Source organism: Oryctolagus cuniculus, chromosome 5 (assembly GCF_051225735.1).
Source record: "Oryctolagus cuniculus isolate XC-2025 breed Fujian yellow rabbit chromosome 5, ASM5122573v1, whole genome shotgun sequence".
Lineage (NCBI taxonomy): Eukaryota > Metazoa > Chordata > Mammalia > Lagomorpha > Leporidae > Oryctolagus > Oryctolagus cuniculus.
The window spans coordinates 53546549-53569993 of NC_142871.1; the positions used below are offsets into that span (position 1 = coordinate 53546549).

Below are 23445 nucleotides of genomic sequence, written 5' to 3' on the forward strand. Positions count from 1 at the left end.
CCACTCTCACCACTGCTATTTAACATAGTTCTGGAAGTTTTAGCCAGAGCCATCAGACAAGAAAAAGAAATCAAAGGAATACAAATCAAGAAGGAAGAAGTCAAACTATCCCTCTTTGCAGACGATATGATTCTGTACTTAGAGGATCCAAAGAACTCTACTAAGAGACTATTGGAACTCATAGAGGAGTTTGGCAAAGTGGCAGGATATAAAATCAATGCACAAAAATCAACAGCCTTTGTATACACAAGCAATGCCATGACTGAGAAAGAGCTGCTAAGATCAATCCCATTCACAATAGCTACAAAAACAATCAAATACCTTGGAATAAACTTAACCAAGGACGTTAAAGATCTCTACGATGAAAATTACAAAACCTTAAAGAAAGAAATAGAAGAGGATACCAAAAAATGGAAAAATCTTCCATGCGCATGGATTGGAAGAATCAACATCATCAAAATGTCCATTCTCCCAAAAGCAATTTATAGATTCAATGCAATCCCAATCAAGATACCAAAGACATTCTTCGCAGATCTAGAAAAAATGATGCTGAAATTCATATGGAGGCACAAGAGACCTCGAATAGCTAAAGCAATCTTGTACAACAAAAACAAAGCCGGAGGCATCACAATACCAGACTTCAGGACATACTACAGGGCAGTTGTAATCAAAACAGCATGGTACTGGTACAGAAACAGATGGACAGACCAATGGAACAGAATTGAAACACCAGAAATCAACCCAAACATCTACAGCCAACTTATATTTGATCAAGGATCTAAAACTAATTCCTGGAGCAAGGACAGTCTATTCAATAAATGGTGCTGGGAAAATTGGATTTCCACGTGCAGAATCATGAAGCAAGACCCCTACCTTACACCTTACACAAAAATCCACTCAACGTGGATTAAAGACCTAAATCTACGTCCTGACACCATTAAGTTATTAGAGAACATTGGAGAAACCCTTCAAGATATTGGCACAGGCAAAGAATTTCTGGAAAAGACCCGGGAGGCACAGACAGTCAAAGCCAAAATCAACTATTGGGATTGCATCAAATTGAGAAGTTTCTGTACTGCAAAAGAAACAGTCAGGAGAGTGAAGAGACAACCGACAGAATGGGAAAAAATATTTGCAAACTATGCAACAGATAAAGGGTTAATAACCAGAATCTACAAAGAGATCAAGAAACTCCACAAAAACAAAACCAACAACCCACTTAAGAGATGGGCCAAGGACCTCAATAGACATTTTTCAAAAGAGGAAATCCAAATGGCCAACAGGCACATGAAAAAATGTTCAAGGTCACTAGCAATCAGGGAAATGCAAATCAAAACCACAATGAGGTTTCACCTCACCCCGGTTAGAATGGCTCACATTCAGAAATCTACCAACAACAGATGCTGGCGAGAATGTGGGGAAAAAGGGACACTAACCCACTGTTGGTGGGAATGCAAACTGGTCAAGCCACTATGGAAATCAGTCTGGAGATTCCTCAGAAACCTGAATATAACCCTACCATTCGACCCAGCCATCCCACTCCTTGGAATTTACCCAAAGGAGTTTAAATTGATAAACAAAAAAGCGGTCTGCACCCTAATGTTTATTGCAGCACAATTCACAATAGCCAAGACCTGGAACCAACCTAAATGCCCATCAACGGTAGACTGGATAAAGAAATTATGGGATATGTATTCTTTAGAGTACTATACCGCAGTAAGAAACAACGAAATCCAGTCATTTGCAACAAAATGGAGGAATCTGGAACACATCATGCTGAGTGAAGTAAGCCAGTCCCAAAGGGACAAATACCATATGTTCTCCCTGATCGGTGACAACTGACTGAACACCAAAAAGGAAACCTCCTGAAGTGAAATGGACACTATGAGAAATGGTGACTTGATCAGCATAGCCCTGACTGCTAATGGACAACTTAATACATTATCCCTCATAGTATTTTTTTTGTCTGTTCTACTTAATATGACTGGTTTAATTCTGTAATTATCACACAGTTATTCTTAAGTGTTGAAAATTAACTGAAATGTGATCCCTGTTAAACATAAGAGTGGGAATAAGAGAGGGAAGAGATGTATAATTTGGGGCATGCTCGGGCTGACTTGCCCCAATTGGTAGAGTTGGAAACATACCAGGGGATTCCAATTCAATCCCATCAAGGTGGCATGTGCCAATGCCATCTCACTACTGCAAGTGATCAATTTCAGTTCACAATTGATCATAATGAAAGGACTAAGAGTCAAAGGGAGCACAAAAACAAGTCTAGTATCTGCTAACACCAACCGATAGAATAAATAAAGGGGAGAGTGATTCAACATGGGAAGTGAGATACTCAGCAGACTCATAGAATGGCAGATGTCCTAAATAGCACTCTGGCCTCAGAATCAGCCCTAAAGGCACTCGGATCTGGCTGAAAAGCCCATGAGAGTATTTCAGGCATGGAAAGCCAAGACACTCTGGCAAAAAGATCTCTGTGAGTGAGATCCCAGTGGAAAGAACAGGTCTTCAAAGAGGGAGGTGCCTTTCTCTGAAGGGAGGAGAGAACCTCCACTTTGACTATGACCGTGTCTAAACAAGATAAGAGTCGGAGAACTCAAGGGGCTTCCATAGCCTTGGAAACTCATAACTGGTGCATAGGGAGATTACTGATGCCATAAACAGGAGTGTCAATTGGTAAAGTCAACAACAGGAGTCACTGTGCACTTACTCCTCATGTAGGATCTCTGTCCTTAACGTGCTGTACACTGAGGCTTAATGCTATAACGAGTACTCAAACAGTATATTTCACTTTGTGTTTCTATGGGGGTGCAAACGACTGAAATCTTTACTTAATGTACACTAAACTGATCTTCTGTAAAAAAAAAAAAAAGAAAAGAAAGAAATTATCAATTCCCAACTTGACTCTCACTGGGATTAAACATGACAATAGGTCAGATCTGATTTCATCATCATTTAAAAAAAATCATCTATTATTTTTCACTTTATGTTTCTGTGTGGGAGCAAACTGTTGAAATACTTACTTAAGGTATACTAAGCTGATCTTCTGTATATTAAGATAATCGAAAATGAATCTTGATGTGAATGGAAGGGGAGAGGGAGTGGGAAAGGGGAGGGTTGTGGGTGGGAGGGACGGTATGGGGGGGGAAGCCATTGTAACACATGAGTCGTACTTTGGAAATTTATATTCATTAAATAAAAGATAAAAAAAAAAAATCAGCAACCTAACAACCTCAGATAATACACATGCTGGGCAGGAGGAGCCGCAGCAGCCAGGCATCCCAGCTTTCACAAAGGTCTCCTCACCTCCCACTCCCAGGCCAAGATGCCCACAAAGAAGGTCAGCTGTGCTGTAGGGGCACTGAAGGAAGAGCCCAACAGGAGTTCGGCCAGATTATCAGCTAAGCCTCCTCCTGCCAAAGTGGAAAGGAAGCCCAGGAAGGCAGCCAGGAAGAGAAAAAAGTACAAGCAAAGGGGAAGAGAGGGACAAAGGGAAAACAGGCTAAGGTAAGCTAACCAAAAAACAAAAGATTTGCCTGCAGAAAACAGAGAAACTAAAACTGAGGCAAGTCCAGCCTCTGATGAAGCAGAAGAGAGAGAAGTCAAGTCTGGTTAATATCATACACCATGTATTACAATCCAGAGAGAGAACTTTTATCAACAATTTTGTAAGTGCAAGATTTTTAGTAGCTCTAGAAACACTTTTAAGAAAGAGGGAAGCCCACCTCATCCCATTTTACAAGGGTGGATAATTTTTTTTTTTTTTTTTTTTTTTTTTTTTTTTGGACAGGCAGTCTTAGACAGTGAGAGAGAGAGAAAGACAGAGAGAAAGGTCTTCCTTCCGTAGGTTCACCTCCCAAATGGCCGCTATGGCCAGCACGCTGCGCCAATCCAAAGCCAGGAGCCAGGTGTCTCCTCCAGGTCTCTCATGCGGGTGCAGGGCCCAAGCACTTGGGCCATCCTCTACCGCCTTCCTGGGCCACAGCAGAGAGCTGGACTGGAAGAGCAGTAACTGGGACAGAATCCGGTGCCCCAACCGGGACTAGAACCCGGAGTACTGGTGCCTCAGGCAGAGGATTAACCTAGTGAGCTGGGGTGCAGCCAATAATTTTTTAAGAGGTGAAATCATTTGCTGGTTGTTTACATTTTGGTACAACCAGCAAATAGTGGGATATTGAATTATGGGAGACTTTGATTGTCTTGAGTGTCTGAGTGTCAGCTTAACATTCCATAGGTGGGAGAAGGATTTGTCTATCAATACAATGCATACTAATTGACAATCTGGGGTCATAATTATGCATTTAATCTATCTTGAACATTTCCAATTGCTTCTCCCATTGTTGTGTAGAAAAATTGTTTCCTACAGAAGATCACTCATTGTTGCTGTCAGAACCATGTGAGCTCTGTAACATCTTTGCCTGTAATAGTCCAGTTTTCCTAATAATTTTGCTAATGTGTTGTGAAAGATTGAAAATTTGAGTATGTTGTATATGAAATGTTAAGTTGTGAATGGGTGGAATTTATGTGACTGCAACCTCTGAAGTTACTGGTCTTGATAGCCTCTTAAGGAAGAGTTGCCTCCAGCTTTGAAGCTGGAGAGGCACTGGAATAACTTTAAAAAACAAAGACAACTCATGGTTTTTTAATTTCCATTATGCATGTTAAGAATTGTGCACAAATTGAAATGTCTGTGTGCTGATTCTCAATACCAATAAAATCTCAAGAATGTATATAAAAAAAGCATCAACCATAAGCTAAATGTTGGATATGTCACAAATAAAAAGAAGTGACAGCTTTTATATATTCTAATATGGTATACTGGTTTTCCTTTTACCTCCATGTTCTGAAATCAGCTATTATTATCTGATAGGCCCTTTCTCCAGGACCCAGATGCAGAAATCAGTTTAAAAAATAAATGTATCCATCTGTACATTACTAAATAGAATCTGCACAACTGTATCCTTCCATGACAATCATGCTTTCACCCTTGCCAACTCCTGTTCTGAGATTAGAGAAATGTCTGAATACATTTTTTTTTGGAGGGGGGGATTTTTTTTATTTGAGAGAGTTCAGAGAGAGGAGACGCACACACACACACACACACACACACATACACACACATACACACACAGAGGGAGGGAAGGAGGGAAGGAGGGAAGGAGAGAAGGAGAGAGAATCTTCTGAAATCTGCTGGTTTACTCCCCAGATGGATGCAATGGCCAGGGTTGGACCTGGAGCTTCTTCTGCATATCTACTATGGGTGGCAGGGTGCCAAGTACTTGGGCCATATTCTGCTGCTTTTCCCAGGCCAACAGGAGGGAGTTGGATTGGAAGTGGAGCAGCCGAGATCAAACTGCTGCCCATATGGGATGCCAGCATTACAAGTGGTAGTTTTTGAAGCTATGCCACAACACTGGCCCCCGGGAATAAGTTATATAAAGACAACATAAAGCTTCCAGTTAAAAAAAATCATTATAATTGATACATAACTTTTTCTGAATTTAAAATAAATAAAGTCCTATAGACCTGTAGTTTTAAGACAGCAAAACAGTAAACACTTCTGCTCCACTGTGTTGTCAGAAACAAGAAAAGAAATATAAATTCCATCTCTTTGAATAAACCAGTAGACATTTACTACCCACAAAATACAAAGATGCCAAGTGAATAAAGGAACAACTTGCACTGGTGCTGTGATGCAACAGGTCAAGCTACTGCCTAATGCCAGCATTTCATATGAGAGCCGAAAGTCTGAGCTGCTCCACTTGCAACCCAGCTCCCTGCTAATGCACCTGAGAAGGTAACAGAAGATGGCCCAAGTGCTTGGGCCCAGCCACCCACATGCAAGACCAGCATAAAGCTCCTGGCTCCTGAAGCCAGTGGGTGGGTACAGCCATCCAGTGGGTATGGCTATTTGGGGAGTTAGCTAGTAGAGGAAGCTCACTCGCTCTCTCGCTCTCTCTCTCTCTCTCTCCCCCTCTCTCATTCTATAACTCTGCCTTTTAAATAAACTAATTAATTAATTAAAATAAAATAACATAACATAAAATAAAAGGAACAACTGATTTAGAAGGAGAGGAAAAAGCACAACTTCAGTACCTGGAGAGGCAGCTACCAATAAGAAGAAAGCTAAAAAGAAAGCTAATATATGCCATTGTTTCACACTCTATCATCACCTCCACAAGGCCTTACCAATCAGAGATACCAAGTATCTCAAAAAAATGTGGAATATAGTGCTAAAATAGAGGAAAGGAATAAAAATCTGAGATGAGGCAAATTAACTGTGGGTCCCCACTACAAAAGTAGGTAACTAGTTCATGGTGATTGGAGATTTAAAGAAAAACTGAACAACAAATTGTGAACAACAGAAACTGAACTTTGAGATCAGGCATTGTGGAGGCTGAAATGAAGCACTGGATAGAAATCTAGGGAAAATAAATAAAAGTGTATATATTAATCAGTAAAAATGTCTGGCTGTCTTTCCCAATATCTAGTTTTTAGGTCTTCAGTCTTCAATAGCTATGGTATATTACCTACTGAAGATTCCAAACTAATCTACCCATTTTTTAGCAAGGGAATTAAAAGGGAAAAAAAAAATCTGTCTCTAGAAAAACAGAATGGTCACAGAAAAAAAACAAAACAAAAACCCTGAAATCTGAAGTCCCTTCAAGAAAATGTGGTTCTGCTACCTGAGGATCATGAGAGGATAAACCTTACCCATCTTTTGATCACCTTTTTTAGTACCTCCCACCTAAATATGTTCAAAGAGCAAAGACAATAGCAGATGAATAGTAGGAAAGAGACCAAGACAGACAATAAACAGTAATTAAAAGAAAAAAAAAAGATGCCAGAAAAAAGAGAACTTCAAAAAAATCTGTAAATCCTCAGAAAAGATAAAATAATAGAATTCTGTATAAAGATGAGCCACCAGAGAATCAGAAAACTAATTTTGAAAAAACAAAATATGACTGTAGAAACAAAGTTTTTTAAAAGTAAATGATAACAATTTTCATAGAAAAATCACAGAAAGTTTACTTAACAACAAAGTCTTAAGCTCAATAAGGTGATAATATCTATAAATTTGAAATATATAAGTAAACAAAAGAGATAAAACTCTAAGGGGTTTACATTCTAGTGGAAGAGAGATTTACCTTAAATTAATGTATATATATAACATAAAATAAAAATATATATTATGTTAAAAGGTAATTTGGAAAAATAAATATAAAATGAGGAGGTCAGGAATACTGATGGATTGGGGCTGGTGAAAGAAGACATTATTCACTACAGCAGTCAGGGCAAAGCTCATGGAAAAGGGGACTTCTAACACTTAAAAGAGGTGAAGGAATCAAACAAGTAGCTGCAATAATGTCATTGGTCAGTGGCTCTCACAGTAGGGTCCAAGGGCCCCTAAGGTATTCCTGAAATGCTTTTAGAGGATTATATAATGTCAAAACTATTTTTGTAATAACACTAAGACACGATTTTAAAAATTTATCGACACTGGACCTAAAGAAAAAAAAAGAATGGTGGACAAAACTGTTGACTCATAGCAAAAATCAAAGCAGTAGTACCAAACTATATCATAGATCTTCATCTTCTTTACATACACTTAAAAGGGAAGAGGGGACAGTTTTATTTAAGAATTACAATGAATAAGCAGCAAAAATGACTAATTTTATTAAATATCAATTCTTGAGTTCATTTTTTTTTATTTATTTATTTGACAGGTAAGAGTTATAGACAGTGAGAGACAGAGAGAATGGCCTTCCTTCCATTGGTTCACTCCCTAAATGGCCGCCACGGCCAGCGCTCGACCCAAAGCCAGGAGCCAGGCGCTTCCTCCTGGTCTCCCATGTGGGTGCAGGGCCCAAGCATGTGGGCCATCCTCCACTGCCTTCCCAGGCCACAACAGAGAGCTGGACTGGAAGAGGAGCAACCGAGACTAGATCCCCGCGCCCATATGGGATGCCAGCGCCACAAGGTGGAGGATTAACCAAGTGAGCCACAGCGCCAGCCGAGTTCATAATTTTGAAAAAATATTTTGTGAGATGAAGTAGGAAATATACACAAAGCAGAAAAGTGGTCTCCATTAAAAACACTCTTGTGATAGCACTGCAAACTGAATTAGCCACTCTATTCTACAGAACACCATTTTTACTTGAAAGTCTGTTTATCTAGTCATGGGTATTTGGAGGACATTTAAAAAAAATAAAGTAAATATCTCATTTCTTTGTTTCTTCTTAAATTTTATTTATTTGAAAGGCAGATAGACAGAGACAGAGACAGATACCTCTACTCTTTACTCCCCAAATGCCTTCAACGGTCAGGAGTGGGCCAGGTTGAAGCTAGGTACTAGTAAACCAATTTGGGTTTCCCATGTGAGTGACAGGGAATCAACTACTTGAACCATCACCTGCTGCCTTCTCTGGATACTGGAACAGGACACTAATTCAGGTTATGGGCATCCCAAGAAGTGGCTTAATTGCTGCACCAAATGCCTGCCTTGGGTCATTTGGGGAAATAATTATCACTATTTGCTGACAACGATAAATTTTGAGATTTCAAGTATTAGAATTATAGAAAATGTGTGTATCTGTCACCATTAAGTTTAACTGTTTCCCAAACTGGTGGAGTTACTGTAATTTTTTTTAAAAATTGCATAATTAAGTATGTCAATATTTGGTAGATCTACATAATTCAATGAACCAAGTATTTCCCAAATGATCAACGTATGATGTTATAAAATCGAGTGAGAAAAAGAACCACTCAGAATGCAAGGCCAATGGATTTTAAAGTAATGGAATACAAAAATTTAAATTTGTGGATTCTTCTATAAAACTAACCTTTAAGAAACTACCACTCAAATTTGGGGGATAACAAAGAATATCTGAAAAGATTTCATATACTTTAACTAAAACAACATATCAAGAAGACAATGTGGATGTATAAATGAGAATCACAGTTGTCTACAAGATACTAAACACATCTGTAAAAATGTAAATCAAAACTACTCATCTTACCAAATTTCTCCTTTTGAAAACTATTTTTCATATTGAATATTTAATGATTTTATTTTTAAATGAATTAACAAATATTTTTTTCTTAGTTTTTTGTTTTTAATATTGTGTCACTAGCTATAAATCACACAAACAAGAGGTTTGAGTCCTTAATAATTTTTTAAGAATGGATCATTTTCCAGATGGAGAGAACAGTTAAGAACAAAGTTAAGATATGCTTTGTGAGTCTGAGAAACAGCAAGTCAGCCACTGTGGCTACAGTAAAATGAAAAGAATAGTAGGAGATGAGGCAGAGAGATAGCAGAAGAGTTAAGTGATGAAAATTCTTAAGACACATTTAACAAAGTTATCTTTTAAACTGAATAAAATATAGGGTTCTGAAAAAGAATATGAAATGCAGAGTTCTGAAAAAGGATATGGAATAAATGACATTTTAAAAGAACTAGTTTGGTTTTCTTGGGTACAGAAAATGATGGGTGGACAACGACAAAGTAAAGTATATTAGGAGGCTACTGCAATAATCCAGGCGACAGTTACCAACTATGTACTCGTTGGTCTCATGGGAGGTGGTATGCTTCCTCCTCAATATATTGTTTTGAAAATTCCAAACCTAAAGATTTGTAAAAATAGTATACACCCATGTGCTACTCACCTAAATTCCTTATTTATTAAAATTTGGCTATATTTACTTTCTCTCCATATATATATATATATATATATATATATAAATTTTTTTACTGGCTCATTTGAGAACCAATTTCAGACATCATCATGAAACTTCATTCACTAAACACTTAGCAAAGAAAACGGGTACTCTATATTCTATTATAAGAATCATATCCAGGGAATATAACAATGACACAAAACTATTACCTAAGGTATGAATCATATTCAAAATTTAAAGCTAAAAATTTAGTCTGATCCATGATCTAATTAGGGATGAAACATTTCATTTATTAATTTTATTTTTAGTGTCTTAAAAAATACTAGGTTCATTGAGGTGTGAGTTACATGAAGTAATATTATATTTTTAGGTATGTATTCTACTTGGAATTTTGATAAACACATACAGTTTTATAACCACCACTTGATAAAAATAGAAAACATATCTATCATCCCAGAAAAGTTTCTTTTTATCATTTTATAGTCAATTCTCTCTCCTCAATTTCCAATCTAATTTTTGTTTCTACAGTTTTGCCTTTTTCCAAAACATTCTATATAAAATCATGCAAAATGTAGCAATTTTGTTTTTTTCCATTTGCTTAAACTTTTGAAATACAATCACATTATTGCATTTATAAGTAGTTTGTTGTTATATTCCATCTTATGAATACACCATAATCTGTTCATATATACTGATTTATATTTGGACTGTTTCCAGATTTTTGGTGCTTGTGAATGAAGCTGCAATAAATATTTGGCACAGATAATTTTTATAGGGAATACTATTTTTTTTAGAATTATTTTATTTGAAAGACAGAGTTACAGAGAGAGGTAAAGCCAGAGAGAGAGAAAGAGTCTTCTATCCCACTGGTTCACTCCCCAAATGACCGCAATAGCCAGAGCTGAGCTGATCTGAAGCCAAGAGCCAGGAGCCTCCCCTTGGTCTCCCAAACAGGTACAGGGGTCCCAGGACTTGTTTCATCTTCCACTGCTTTCCCAGGCCATAGCAGAGAGCTGGATCAGAAGAGGAGCAGCTGGGATTCAAACTGGCGCCCATATGGGATGCCAGGGCTACAGGCTAAGGCTTTAACCTGCTGCACCGCCAGTCCCCTAGATAATACTATTTCATATGTCTTAGATAAGTAACATATACTGAAAATGTTAGATGGTTTATACAAGGTATCTGTACCATTTTCCATTCTAGACTTTCTACCAAGATATGAATGAATTATTTTAATTTGAGGGGGAGGGAGGTCTTCAAGTTTCAAGTTCCATAAACAAAAAGAACTAGATTAGCGTCCCTGCAAGACATATAAAAACATCTAGTGAGCTGCTATTGTGTGGCAGAATTTGAGTGGTAGAGGAAAGAGTAGAAGAGAAACTTCCTTTCCACCTTAAATCTAAATTTCATATATATGCAAAATTATCTAATCGGTAAAGAAAATAATAAAAAGAAATAGAATCCCTTCGACTTGAACAAATCTATTATAAAGAAACTGATTAAGTACATCCCTTAATTTGTATATTTTAATCATACCTTACTAAAGTTTGGAGGAGGGTTTTTGCCTCTACATAAATTTGAGAGGGCCCATACAGCATTTCTGGTTGTTGTAAGTCTGTTTGAATTTGTTAATAACCTGTCAAGAAAAAGAAAAAAGTATCGTCACTTCGCATTCATTTTTCTTCTTCAGCTATTTTTTCTCATAGTATAAAAAAATCTCTTCAATATATTTTATGAGATATTCAAAATGGTAAAATAGGAAGAGAGAATCTTTAAAGGGAATTTTTGAAAATAAATAACCTTTTTAAATATATGTTTTCTAAAATATGAATCTATAATGTGAATTGATTCTCTAAAAACTGTCATCAAACATTCTGAAAATAAAGGGTATATAGGAAATTTTATTATTTCTACATACTTTTAAAAAGAATACTAGATTATTTGGCTTTAATCATGAATACATTATACTAATTCAGAAAGCAAAAAAAAATTAAGTGAAATTGATAGACTGACAGGAAATTTTTGTGCTTTGTTTTTAACAGATTACATGTCAGTATTTTTTAATCTGGTTTGCAGCAAATATTGGCATCAGCTAAGAAACTAAGTATCTATCTGAAACAAGGTTTTTTTCCTCATAACATAATAAGTAATGTTTTGTTCTTTATGTTGAAATAGATCCTCTAAGGTAGTAATACTTGAAATTTTTAGGGGGTTATAGGCCCCATTGAGACTATAATGTAACCTCACTTCAGAAAAAAGGCAAATCATACAATTTCTGGAGTTTGTTAACTCTCTAAGGACCTCCATAAACCAGAAAGAAGTATATATAGACTTCCTGTTTTGGAACAAGATCAGCAAAAATGGTAAAGAAGGTAACTCCAAAGAGCCTGTCCCTCCCAAGAAGCACAAAAAAACTTGAAAACCCATACATTTTTACTGGAACTCTGCAAGACAGTCAGAAGCTTACAGAAACAGAGGAAGTGTTTAACCAGGAAAGGACTGAAACATAGCAGGGGAGCTTTCTGACATTCCAGCTTATCTTTGCCCAAACCCCTCACCACCCTGGCAGCAGCCTTTAAGATGGAGTCCGTATTCCCTCTATGGGTTCCTGGTCCCAGGGGGAGCAGAACAGGTATTGTTTCCAAGAAGCATGTTTCTATGTTTTGACATGTGTGGGGGCACCCTGAAAAACTGATGTTCCTGAGTGCTCCTCTGTTTTACCTAACTTGGAATTCTCTCAGCATGAAACAGTAACTTCGAAAAAATTTCCTAAAAAAAAAATTAAAGGCAAATGAACAAGGTGCTTATATCTGAGGGGAAGAATGTAGGTAAGGCTAATAAGAAACACACTGAGAACCTAGAGAGAAAAGGTGGTAAGGTACCTCGTTTAATAAGGGATTTAAGGCTGGTGCTGCGGCTCAATAGGCTACTCCTCTGCCTTGCGGCGCCGGCACACCGGGTTCTAGTCCCGGTCGGGGCGCCGGATTCTGTCCTGGTTGCCCCTCTTCCAGGCCAGCTCTCTGCTGTGGCCAGGGAGTGCAGTGGAGGATGGCCCAAGTGCTTGGGCCCTGCACCCCATGGGAGACCAGGAGAAGCACCTGGCTCCTGCCTTCGGATCAGCACAGTGTGCCGGCCGCAACGTGCCGGCCGCGGCGGCCATTGGAGGGTGAACCAACGGCAAAAGGAAGCCCTTTCTTTCTGTCTCTCTCACTGTCCACTCTGCCTGTCAAAAATAAAATAAAATAAATTTTTTAAAAAAATAAGGGATTTAAAAAGATCCTGCAACATCAGACAATCTAGAAAGCTTTGCACATGCCTAGGTCATAGTGAATGCAAAGAAAAACCCTGAGAAGACCTCAGGTTTTCCATTCTGGTGGACCTTTAAGGTTTAGCATAAGCAAGAAGTGAATGCTCAGGCGAGGGAAAAAGGCCTGGCTAAGCTTGAAGCTAAGCTTGGCAGCTTGAAGCAGTGAACCAACACAGAGCCAATCTGTGAAAAACTTGAGAATTTTTATTCTTCTTTCTTTGCCCTAGTCATTTAAGGTATTCTCTGCTATCAATGCTCTGGCTAACAACTAAACTGAAGTAACAGAGATTAGAGACTTAACAGACTACACATGACAAAGATTACCAAATTGATTTTTAAAAATATCTAAAGAAACAATTACAGCAAGTGGTAATAGTTGTACCAGCCTGAGTTAATGTGCCCAGGGACTAGCTGAGCAGAGAAGCCTGAGTGTGGCTGGGAGAACTGACAGGGGGCTGGGTCATGAGCATGACTGTGGGAGGTCTGGAGCCAGGGCTGTGAAAATACTGTGGCTGCATGGCAGAGCTCAGGCTATGGCTGGGACTTTGTGCAGTCACTGTGGGAAACTCCACATGCTCGGGGCTCCCTGATTCCCTGGTGAGGGTCATTGCTGTAGAATCCATGGTTACATCAAGGACTGTACAGATCCTTTGTGTGGTTGTTGTGACAGTGTGGATGTGCATTATACCCACTGGGGTTTGTGCCCAGGCATTGGTCTCCTTTGAAAAGAAGAGGTAAGCATGAGACTGTGCCAAAAGAGCAGAAAAACCTCCCCTCTGATTAAAAAAAAAAAGAAAAAAAAAAAAGATTTACCACACCCAACCTCAACCTGGGTGTTACCTTGGACACTGCCTTCACCCTGGAGCACTGAACAGAGCTCCCAGGCCACACCCACCTCGTGCCTCTAGGTATTCACTGAAAGAGCAGATACTGCACTAAACCACATAGGCATAGTCTGAAAATAAAAGCCATCAGAGAGAAAAAACAAATCAAAACAAAAAAGAAACTAATGAGTACCTCCATAATGCCAAATAACAAATGTAAAAGCCAAGAAAGAAGAATAAGGAAGACAACATCATGCCCCCAAAAGAACATAACACTTAAATACTAGAATGTGGAGATGAAGAGATTGAAGAAATAGAGAAATGGAATTCAAAAAATTGATTATAGTATTATTTAGAATTAATCACAAGCAAATCTGTACATGACATGAAAGAAAATTTTCTCCATGAAATTGAGATGTTAAACAGAAATCAAAACAAAATCTTAGAAATAAAGAATTCAATAGAATGATTAAAAATGCGGTAGAAAGCATTAACAACAGACTTGGTGAAGCAGAAGAAAGAATATCCAAGTTAAAAGACAAATCTCTGGAAATTTTACAGTCAGATAAAAAAGAGAAGAAATTAGGAAACTAAAAAACACTACTAGAAATCTATGGGATACTATCAAATGACCAAACACATGGGTCTTAGGACTTCCTAAAGGCATGGAAAAAAGAGAATGAGTTAGAAGGCTTTTTGGTGAAATAATTACAGAAAACTTCCCTAATTTGGAGAAAGAAAGGGATGTTTAAGTACAGGAAGCACATAGAACTCCTAAGAGGAAATCCAAGTGGCCAAAAATCACATGAAAAAATGCTCAGGATCACTAGCTGTCAGGGAAATGCCAATGAAAACCACAATGTTTCACCTCATGCCAGTTAAAATGGCTTTCACAGAAATCAACAAATTCTGGTGAGGATATGGGGAAAAGGTACCCTAATTCACTGTTGGTAGAAATGTAAAATCTAAAGACAGTATGGAGATACCTCAGAAATAAGAATACAGATCTACCATATGACCCAGCCATCCCACTCCTGGGAATTTACCCAAGGGAAATGAAATCATCATATGAAAGAGTTATCTGTATCCCCATGTTTACTGCAGCTCAATTCACAATAGCTAAGATGTGGAATCAACCCAAATGCCCTCCAACTGAAGAACAGATAATGAAATAATGGGATATTTACACAATGGAATACTACACAGCCATAAACAAAAACTAATGAAATCCAGTCATTTGCAACAAAATGGATGAAGCTGCAAAAGATTATACTTAGTGAAATAAGCCAGTCTCGAAAGGACAAATACCATATGTTCTCCCTGACCTCTCATACTAAAAGGCAATCTGCAGAAGTGAAATTGACATTTTGAAAAGCAATGACTTTGAACAGCCCTTGTCTTGACTGTTGAGGAACAGTTCCTTTTTTTCATACTACTTGTTGAACTCTTTACTTAACATAGAGTTAATCATATGTGTACAAAGTTAACTGAAAATAGTTTTCAGTAAAAATAAAATAAGTGTGGGAATAGGAAAGGGAGGCAGGAGAGTGGTGGGAGAATGGGTGGAGGGCGGGTAGAGCAGGAAGAATCACCATGTTCCTAGAGTTGTAATTATGAAATGTATGAAGCTTGTATTTCTTAAATAAAAGGTTTCTGGTGGTGGGAAGGAACCAAAGGAGAAAAGATAATCTGATTTTCACAGTTGCCATATTGTAATGACAAAAATGTTCAGTTTTCAACAAGAAAGTATGAAATATGCAAATAAACAAACTGTGACCCATTAATACTAAAATATATAAATTAAAAGAAATTTTCCCCCAGGGAACATTTGGATTTGCTATGCAAATATTTTAAATCTATTGTCTTAAATATTTTCAAAAAAGTTAATGGGAGGATTCCAAGATGGCTGAATAGGGAAAAGACCTACTACTATAGGTGAGGTGGAAATAGCAGAAAAAAGTGGCGAAGTGCATTCCCAAGGGAGACTGGAGAGACCTCTTCAGTGGAAATTCTACAGAAAGAAGAAGGATGCCGCAGATCAGCATGTAAGGTACAGATATGCAGCAAGAAACACATTCCTGGCAGCCAAGACCTAGAGGACATGCTAACTTTGGAAAGCAAGGTGAGAGCAAACTGCAGCAGCCCATTACTGGTGATACTGCCCAGAGGGAAAGCCTTGCAAACCACAGTGTTTTGAATCCAGCCTGGAGCCCTAACATGGGCAGGGTACCCACCTGACGCAGTGAGGAAAAAAAAGCACATTTCTCTCCATCCCCTGACAAGGGGCCCCTGCAACCAGCAGGTAGAAAATGCTATTTTGACACCAGTAGCGGCTATATCAGCTCTTGTGTGCACGTGTGATCTGAGGATTTAACCAGAGGAAAAAATCTTCATTCCCCACTGACTTTGAGTCTGGCTGGGAGAGTTGATAGAGGGCTGGGCACCCACATAGGACTGGGAGGTGCCCACAGCCTCTCATCATGTCAAGGCTCTGGGGTTGAAATCATCAAGGTGGATCACATACAGACAGCTGGCTCTGAGAACATATCTGCTCTCTCTGTGGACAGGACAGGCTGGCGGGGCCGACCAGATCTCTGCACCCTGTGACTGTGGGAACTCTGTGACTGCATGATAGGGTGCAGGGTGTAACTGAGTCTCAGGACAATCACTGTGTCTGGCGCCAGAGGCTCAGAGCTCTCTGATTACCCAGGGTGGATCACTGCAGTGGGATCAGTGCTAACACTGAGGACTGCATAGATCCTTTCTGCAATTCATATGACAGAATGGGTGAGTGTTGCAACCACTGCCAGCTAATCCTGGGCATTGATCATCCTGAAGAGAGGAAGTGAAGGTGTGATTACATCAACAGAGGTAATCACACCCTCCCCATGCTAACAGAGATCTATGACACCCATGGCCATACCCACCACAAAGCTGAGTATTCACTGAAAGAGCAGACACTCTATTAAGCTACAGAGGCATAGTTCAAAGATAAAAGCCATCAGAGGAGAAAACCAATAAGTACTTCACAAATGCCTAAAAATAAATGCAGAAATTTGATAAACAAGAATAAGGAATACAACATGACTCCCTCAAAGGAAAAAAACAATTCAACATTAGAATGTAAAGAGAAAGAAATTGATGAAATTTCCTGAAAAGGAACTCAAAGATTGATCAGAAGATTACTCAGAAGCAATGAGGAGCAAATCCATTAGTTAAAGAAATCCACACATGATATGAAGGAAAAATTTTCCCATGAAAATGGAGGTTTTGGAGAGAAATCAAAATGAAATATTAGAAATGAAGAATTCAGTATGTCAAATAAAATACAGTGGAAACACTTAACAACAGACTTGGTGAGGCAGAAGAAAGAATATTCAAGCAAGAATAAAACCTTTGGAAATATTTCAGTCAGACAAAAAAAGAATGAATTAGAAAAATTAAAAACAGTAATGAAGATTTATGGGATACAATCAAATGACCTAACATATGGGTCTTAGGAATTGGTTTGTAATTTCTTTTTTATTATTTAAAAGACAAATGCATAAAATAATAATTATAAATTTATTGTAACAGCACAATTCTAAAGCTACATTGGTTGTAATTTAAACAAGGTTATTATGTATTTAGGATGTTAATTGTCATAAGAAAGTAACTTTAAAAATATACAGGAAAGGAAATGTGTAAAGAATTAATGGAGTCCCTTACAAAGAAATCAAACAATGTCAATTAGAGAGGAAGGGTGTCGCTCCCCCTCTTCGTGGAGGAGCAACACAGGACCCTGCGCTGTTCTTTCGTCTGCTCGGCCCTCCCCGGGTTTGCTGCTGGTTCTTCCCGGGTTGGCTACTATCCCTTCCACCTCCGTGGAAGGGCAGTTCCCCCTGGCCGCATTCCCCACTTCCGCAGGGGAGCGGCACACCGCCGGCCGGCTTTCTTGGGGGCTGCACGGGTTCCCTTAGATGTTCCCCATAGATGTTCCTGGTGCATGCCGTTTCTCTCCTCCTTTATAGTCCTTCTCTGCCAATCCCAACTCGGCTGCCCACACGCCGAGTACGCTGCTCTCCAATCAGGAGCAAGTCCTACAGTTAATTGGTTGAACTGGAGGCAGCTGTGCGGAAGCTGTTTACTTCTCTCCCAGCGCCATATTGTGGGAGAGCAGATGCATAGAATAAGTCCTAATTCGAGTAACTTAGTCTAGTCCGGATTGCTCCCCACAGATCCCCCTTTCTTTTTATTTTTTAGCGTTGATACGCGCCTGTCTTCGGTGTCCCGCGGCACACACTAGAGTTGCCACAGGCTCTTACAAGTCCTATCCATCAGGCAAACCGAATCCGGGTCCTCTCTTCGCCATGTTGTGAGGAGGTTTTTAGGCGCTGATGCGTGCCTGTGTTCGGTGCCCTGCAGCGCATACTCTGCTCTGCTAGAACTGCCTGCAGGTGTTTACAAAACCTATCAGGCAAACCGAATCCAAGCCTTCTCATTGCCGTATTGTGGGGGAGACTTATTAGTGTTGGTTCGTGCCTATCTTCGGTGACCTGCAGCTCATACTCTGGTCGAGCTTTGCTGGCGCTTACCGCCTTAAATCAGGCAGACCGAATCCAAGCCTCCTAATTGTTGCATTGTGGGGAAGCTTTACTGATGTTAATTCGTGCCTGTCTTCGGTGACCTGCGGCTAGCCGCCCAGGTGCTCATCGCCTCACTAATCGGGCAGACCGAATCCAAGCCTTCTAATTGGCATGTTGAGGGGAGGCCTTATTTTTCTCTATTTCTCTATCTCCGGGCATTCCTACCTCTCCCATTTCACTTCTATCTTCCAGCATTCCCATTTCTCTTTTACTTCACTTCCAAACTTCTGTTTCTCTTATCCCCGCGGCTTTCCGGCACCTCGCCCCGCCGGCGGGTTCCCGGCTCTGCGCCGCTTCAGCCCGCGCGCCTCTCTCATCTGCGCAGCTTCCCGGCTTTGCGCGGCTCGGCTTCGCGCGCTCCGCGGTCTCCACGCTTAACCCTTTCGCGTCTGAACCACGGCCTACGCCAGCCCGTTCCCTATCTATTCACGCCCCGTGCTCTCTCTGCACGCGGCGGCTTCCGCGAGTAACACAGCGTAGCTTGCGTCTCCGCCACTAGGATTCAATCTAAGTTCCCCGGGCTAGCCTGGCGAATTCAACCCAGCGTACGTCTCCGCCCCACGGTTTGGCTTCCCGTCCTTTGCTCCCCGGGCTAATCAGACGGATCCCAACCTGGCTTGCGTCTCAGCTTCTAGTTTCAACTTTTCGCCCCCTATTCCCGGGCTAACTTGAGAACCCCAAAGTGGCTTTCGTTTCCGCCTCGGCCTGCCCCCCGCGGTTTCAATTTCCCTAACATTTTTCTCTACCCGGTATGTTTCCCCAAGCTCTCCTCCAACGACATTCCTCCCTCATTTCTCCTGGCCTCTCCCCACAGTCCGCGTCCGAATCTGTTTGTTCTAGCTTTCACTTTCGCTTTCGACCTTAGAGATTTCTCCCAGCTTCCCCCCGTAGTCCGTATCCGAGTCTATGCCTAGGCTTTCAATAGCTTCTTCCGGCTCCTTTTTCGTCCGGCTTTTCCCTAGGCTGTTTGCTAGTCTCTCTCTCCGGTATTTTCCCAGTTCTTCCCGTTTCTTCCCTCCTAAGTTTTTTATCCGTCCTAGGTTTCCTATCCGAGTCACGTTTCTTCCCTCCTAAGTTTTCTATCCGTCCTAGGTTTCCTATCCGAGCTAGGTTTCCTATCCGAGTCACGGCACCATTATGTCGCTCCCCCTCTTCGTGGAGGAACGACACTAAACCCTGCCTAGGCTTCATATCCGAGTCACGGCACCATTATGTCGCTCCCCCTCTTCGTGGAGGAGCAACACAGGACCCTGCGCTGTTCTTTCGTCTGCTCGGCCCTCCCCGGGTTTGCTGCTGGTTCTTCCCGGGTTGGCTACTATCCCTTCCACCTCCGTGGAAGGGCAGTTCCCCCTGGCCGCATTCCCCACTTCCGCAGGGGAGCGGCACACCGCCGGCCGGCTTTCTTGGGGGCTGCACGGGTTCCCTTAGATGTTCCCCATAGATGTTCCTGGTGCATGCCGTTTCTCTCCTCCTTTATAGTCCTTCTCTGCCAATCCCAACTCGGCTGCCCACACGCCGAGTACGCTGCTCTCCAATCAGGAGCAAGTCCTACAGTTAATTGGTTGAACTGGAGGCAGCTGTGCGGAAGCTGTTTACTTCTCTCCCAGCGCCATATTGTGGGAGAGCAGATGCATAGAATAAGTCCTAATTCGAGTAACTTAGTCTAGTCCGGATTGCTCCCCACAGAAGGGGGAGACTGCTCTCCCTTCCTCTGAGCCTTTCAAATAAATAAACAAATCTAAAATAGATAGCACAATTTTCCCCACTTAAGAAACTAGAAAAATTACAGTAAATGAAACCTAAAGCTAACAGAAGGAAAGAATGAGTAGAAATATACTAATGAATAAAAAATTACAATCAACTAAGTCAAAGGTGGCTCTTTGAAAAAAAATCAACAAATTAACAAATCCTCATCTAGATCAACAAAGGAAAACAGACTCAAATCATTAAAACTAGCAATGAAAGTGAGACTTTTATCACTGCCCTTTCAGAAATAAAAAATATTATGAACAATAAAAAAACTCATTAGATAACCCATAGAGAATGAAATTAATCTTAAAACACAGAAATAGCCAAAACACCTCAAGAAAAAATAGGACATCTGACCATAACAAGTGAAGATACTGAGTCACCTACCAAAAACTTCTCAGTAAACAAAAGCTCAGCGTTAGATTGCTTCACTGATGAATTTCACCAACAATAAAGAATTAAATCCTTCTCAAAATCTTTCAAAATATTGTGGCACAGCAGGTTACACTGCCACCTGCAGCACTGGTATCCCATATGGGCACCAGTTTTAGTCCCTCCAGTTCCACTTCCAATCCAGCTCCCTGCTAACATGCCTGGAAGGCAGCAGAGGACAGCCCAACTGCTTGGGCCCCTGCATCCACGTGGAAGACCCAAAAGAAGCTTCTGGCTTCAGATCAGCCCAGCTCCAGCTATTGCAACCATTTGGGGAATGAACAAGCATCTCTCCCTCTCTCAGTCTCTGTAACTCTGCCTTTCAAATAATAATAAAAGCTTCTAAAATGTAGAAGAGAACACTACAATTACAGTAAACTGAACCCAGTAGTATATTCAAAGTATTATATACTAAGACAAAATGAGATTTATTCCAGGAATGAAATCACGGTTCAATATACAAATATCAATATAATAAACCACATTAATAGAATGAAGAGAAAAAATATGATCACATCATCTGATGTAGAAAAGGCATTTCAAAGAATTCAGCACCATTTCACAACCACCCCCCCCCCCAAAAAAAAAAAACTACCTCAACAAATCAGAAGGAAACTATCTGAACACAATAAAGGACATTTACCCAAAACAAACAAACAAACAAACAAAAAAACCCTAGCAACAACAAAAGAAACCCATGGCTACCATATCCAACTGTGAAAGAATGAAAGCTTTAACTCCAAAATAAGAAACAGTAAAAAGTTACTTACTTTCCCCACTTCTTTGCAACACAGTACTAAAACTTCTTGTCAGTACAATGGAAGTTCAAGCAATTACAAACAGAAATAGAAATGAACTGGAAGGCAAGAAGGGGAAGTATATTCACAGAGGAAAAGTTCTTACATAAAGAATTCCAAAAGAACCAACAAAATAACTATTAGTGCTAATAAATAAATTCAACAAAGTACAAGCTAGAAGATCAATACACAAAACTCAGCTGTATTGGCTACAAGATCACTGAACAGGAACCAACATTGAGGCACAATGAATTAAGAACCACCAATGCTGGCATCGCTTATGAACCCTGATCAGAGTCCCAACTGCTCCACTAGCACTCTAGTTTCTACTAATACACCTGCAAAATAGCAAAAGATCCTGGGCCCCTGGCAGCTACACACAGGAAATCCAGATAGAGTTACAGGCTCCTGGCTGAGGTTCTCTGTGGCCATTTGGAAAGTGAATGAGCAGATGAAAAATCTCTGATTCTTTGTCTCTTCTTCTGTCTCAGTTACTCTGTTTTTCAATAATATTTCTTTAAAAATAGATCAATGATCCAAGTTCCTGCTGTGGTCTGGGAAAGCGGTCGAAGATGGCCCAAGGCCTTGGGCCCTTGAACCTATGTGGGAGACCTGGAAGGAGCTCTTGGCTCCTGGCTTCAGAATGGTGCGGCTCCAGCCGTTGTGCCATCTGGGGAGTGAACCAGTCGATAAAGACCTCTCTCTCTCTCTCTCTCTCTCTTTCTCCTCCTCTCCGTAGCTCTGCCTTTCAAATAAATAAATAAATCTTTAAAAAAAAAATCAGTGAAAAAGTAAAAAAAAAAAATGCTAAGTACAATAGCATTAAAAAGAGTAAAACACAAATGTTCCTCAATGAATGATGGTGTTACATCCCAATAAGCTTATTGCAAAATAAAAATATTTTAAGTCAAAAGTGAATTTAGTGGGTCTGGCTAATGGTGCAGCGGGTTAAAGCCCTGTGCTAGCATCCCATATGAAGCCAGTTTGAGTCCCAGCTGCTCCACTTCCAATCAAGCTCTCTGCTATGGCCTAGGAAAGCAGTTAAAGACTGCCCAAGTCCTTGGGCCCCTGCACCCATTTGGGCGACCTGGAAGAAGCTCCTGGCTCTTGGCTTCAGATCAGCTCAGCTATGGCCTTTGTGGTCATTTTGGGAGTGAACCAGTGGATGGAAGACCCCCCCCCCCCTCTCTCTCTCTCTCTCTAACTCTTTCAAATAAAATAAATCTCTTTTTAAAAAAGTTAATACATCTGAACATCATAACTTAACAATAGTATACTACAGAGTATCAGCTGTTTACCTCATATTAACATGACTGCCAGGAACTGTGGCTCCCTGCTGCTGCCCAGCATCATGAGAGAGTAACATACCATATATCATTAGCCCAGGAAAAGGTCAAAATTCAAATTTCCAAGTACAGTTTCTCCTGAATTGTATCACTTTCATACCAATAAAAACTCCAAAAAATTGAAAGCTAAATAAATCATGCTATGTCAGAGACTATCTATACTTTGAAAAAGAAAAAAATAACCAAGAAGGTATAAGTCTTGTACACTGAAAACTACAAAATGTTGTTAAAATGAAATATCTAAACAAAATAAATAATATCTCATGTGCATGGAACGGAAGACAATATTGTTAAGACAGTATTTTCCAAGGAAATCTACACACCTGATAGAATCTCTATCAAAAAGATATGGCCCAGGGCTGGCATTATGGTAAAGTGGGTTAAGCTGCCACCTGTGAAGTCAGCATCACGTGTGGGTACCAGTTCAAGTCCTGGCTGCTCAACTTCCAATCCAGCTCCCTAACGGCCTGAGAAATGTAGCAGATGGCCCAAGTACTTAGTCCTTGTACTTCCACAAAAGACCTGTATGAAGCTCCTGGTTTGGCCAGGCCCAGCCTTGGCCCTGGCGGCTATTTGGGATATGAGCCAGTGTATGGAAGTTCTCTTTCTTTCTCCTTTTCTCTCTGTAACTTTTTTTTTTTTAATTAATTTATTTGAAGACAGTGGCTCTCA

The 23445-nt window shown here is 40.1% G+C and overlaps 1 protein-coding gene and 1 pseudogene across 2 annotated transcripts in view; one reads left to right on the forward strand and one right to left on the reverse strand.

Annotated features, from left to right (window-relative positions):
* Window positions 1-23445, reverse strand: part of KPNA5 (karyopherin subunit alpha 5) — an 86468-nt gene that overhangs the window by 24878 nt on the left and 38145 nt on the right. For both annotated transcript variants that reach the window (XR_016234534.1, XM_002714763.6), the window contains exon 8: window positions 11230-11329. Coding sequence is in view for 1 of the 2 variants with exons in the window: in XM_002714763.6 (XP_002714809.2) it covers window positions 11230-11329 (100 nt within the window). In the remaining variant the exon portion in view is untranslated. The remainder of the gene's footprint in view (window positions 1-11229; window positions 11330-23445) is intronic.
* On the forward strand, window positions 3235-3729 carry LOC138849754 (non-histone chromosomal protein HMG-14 pseudogene; annotated as a pseudogene).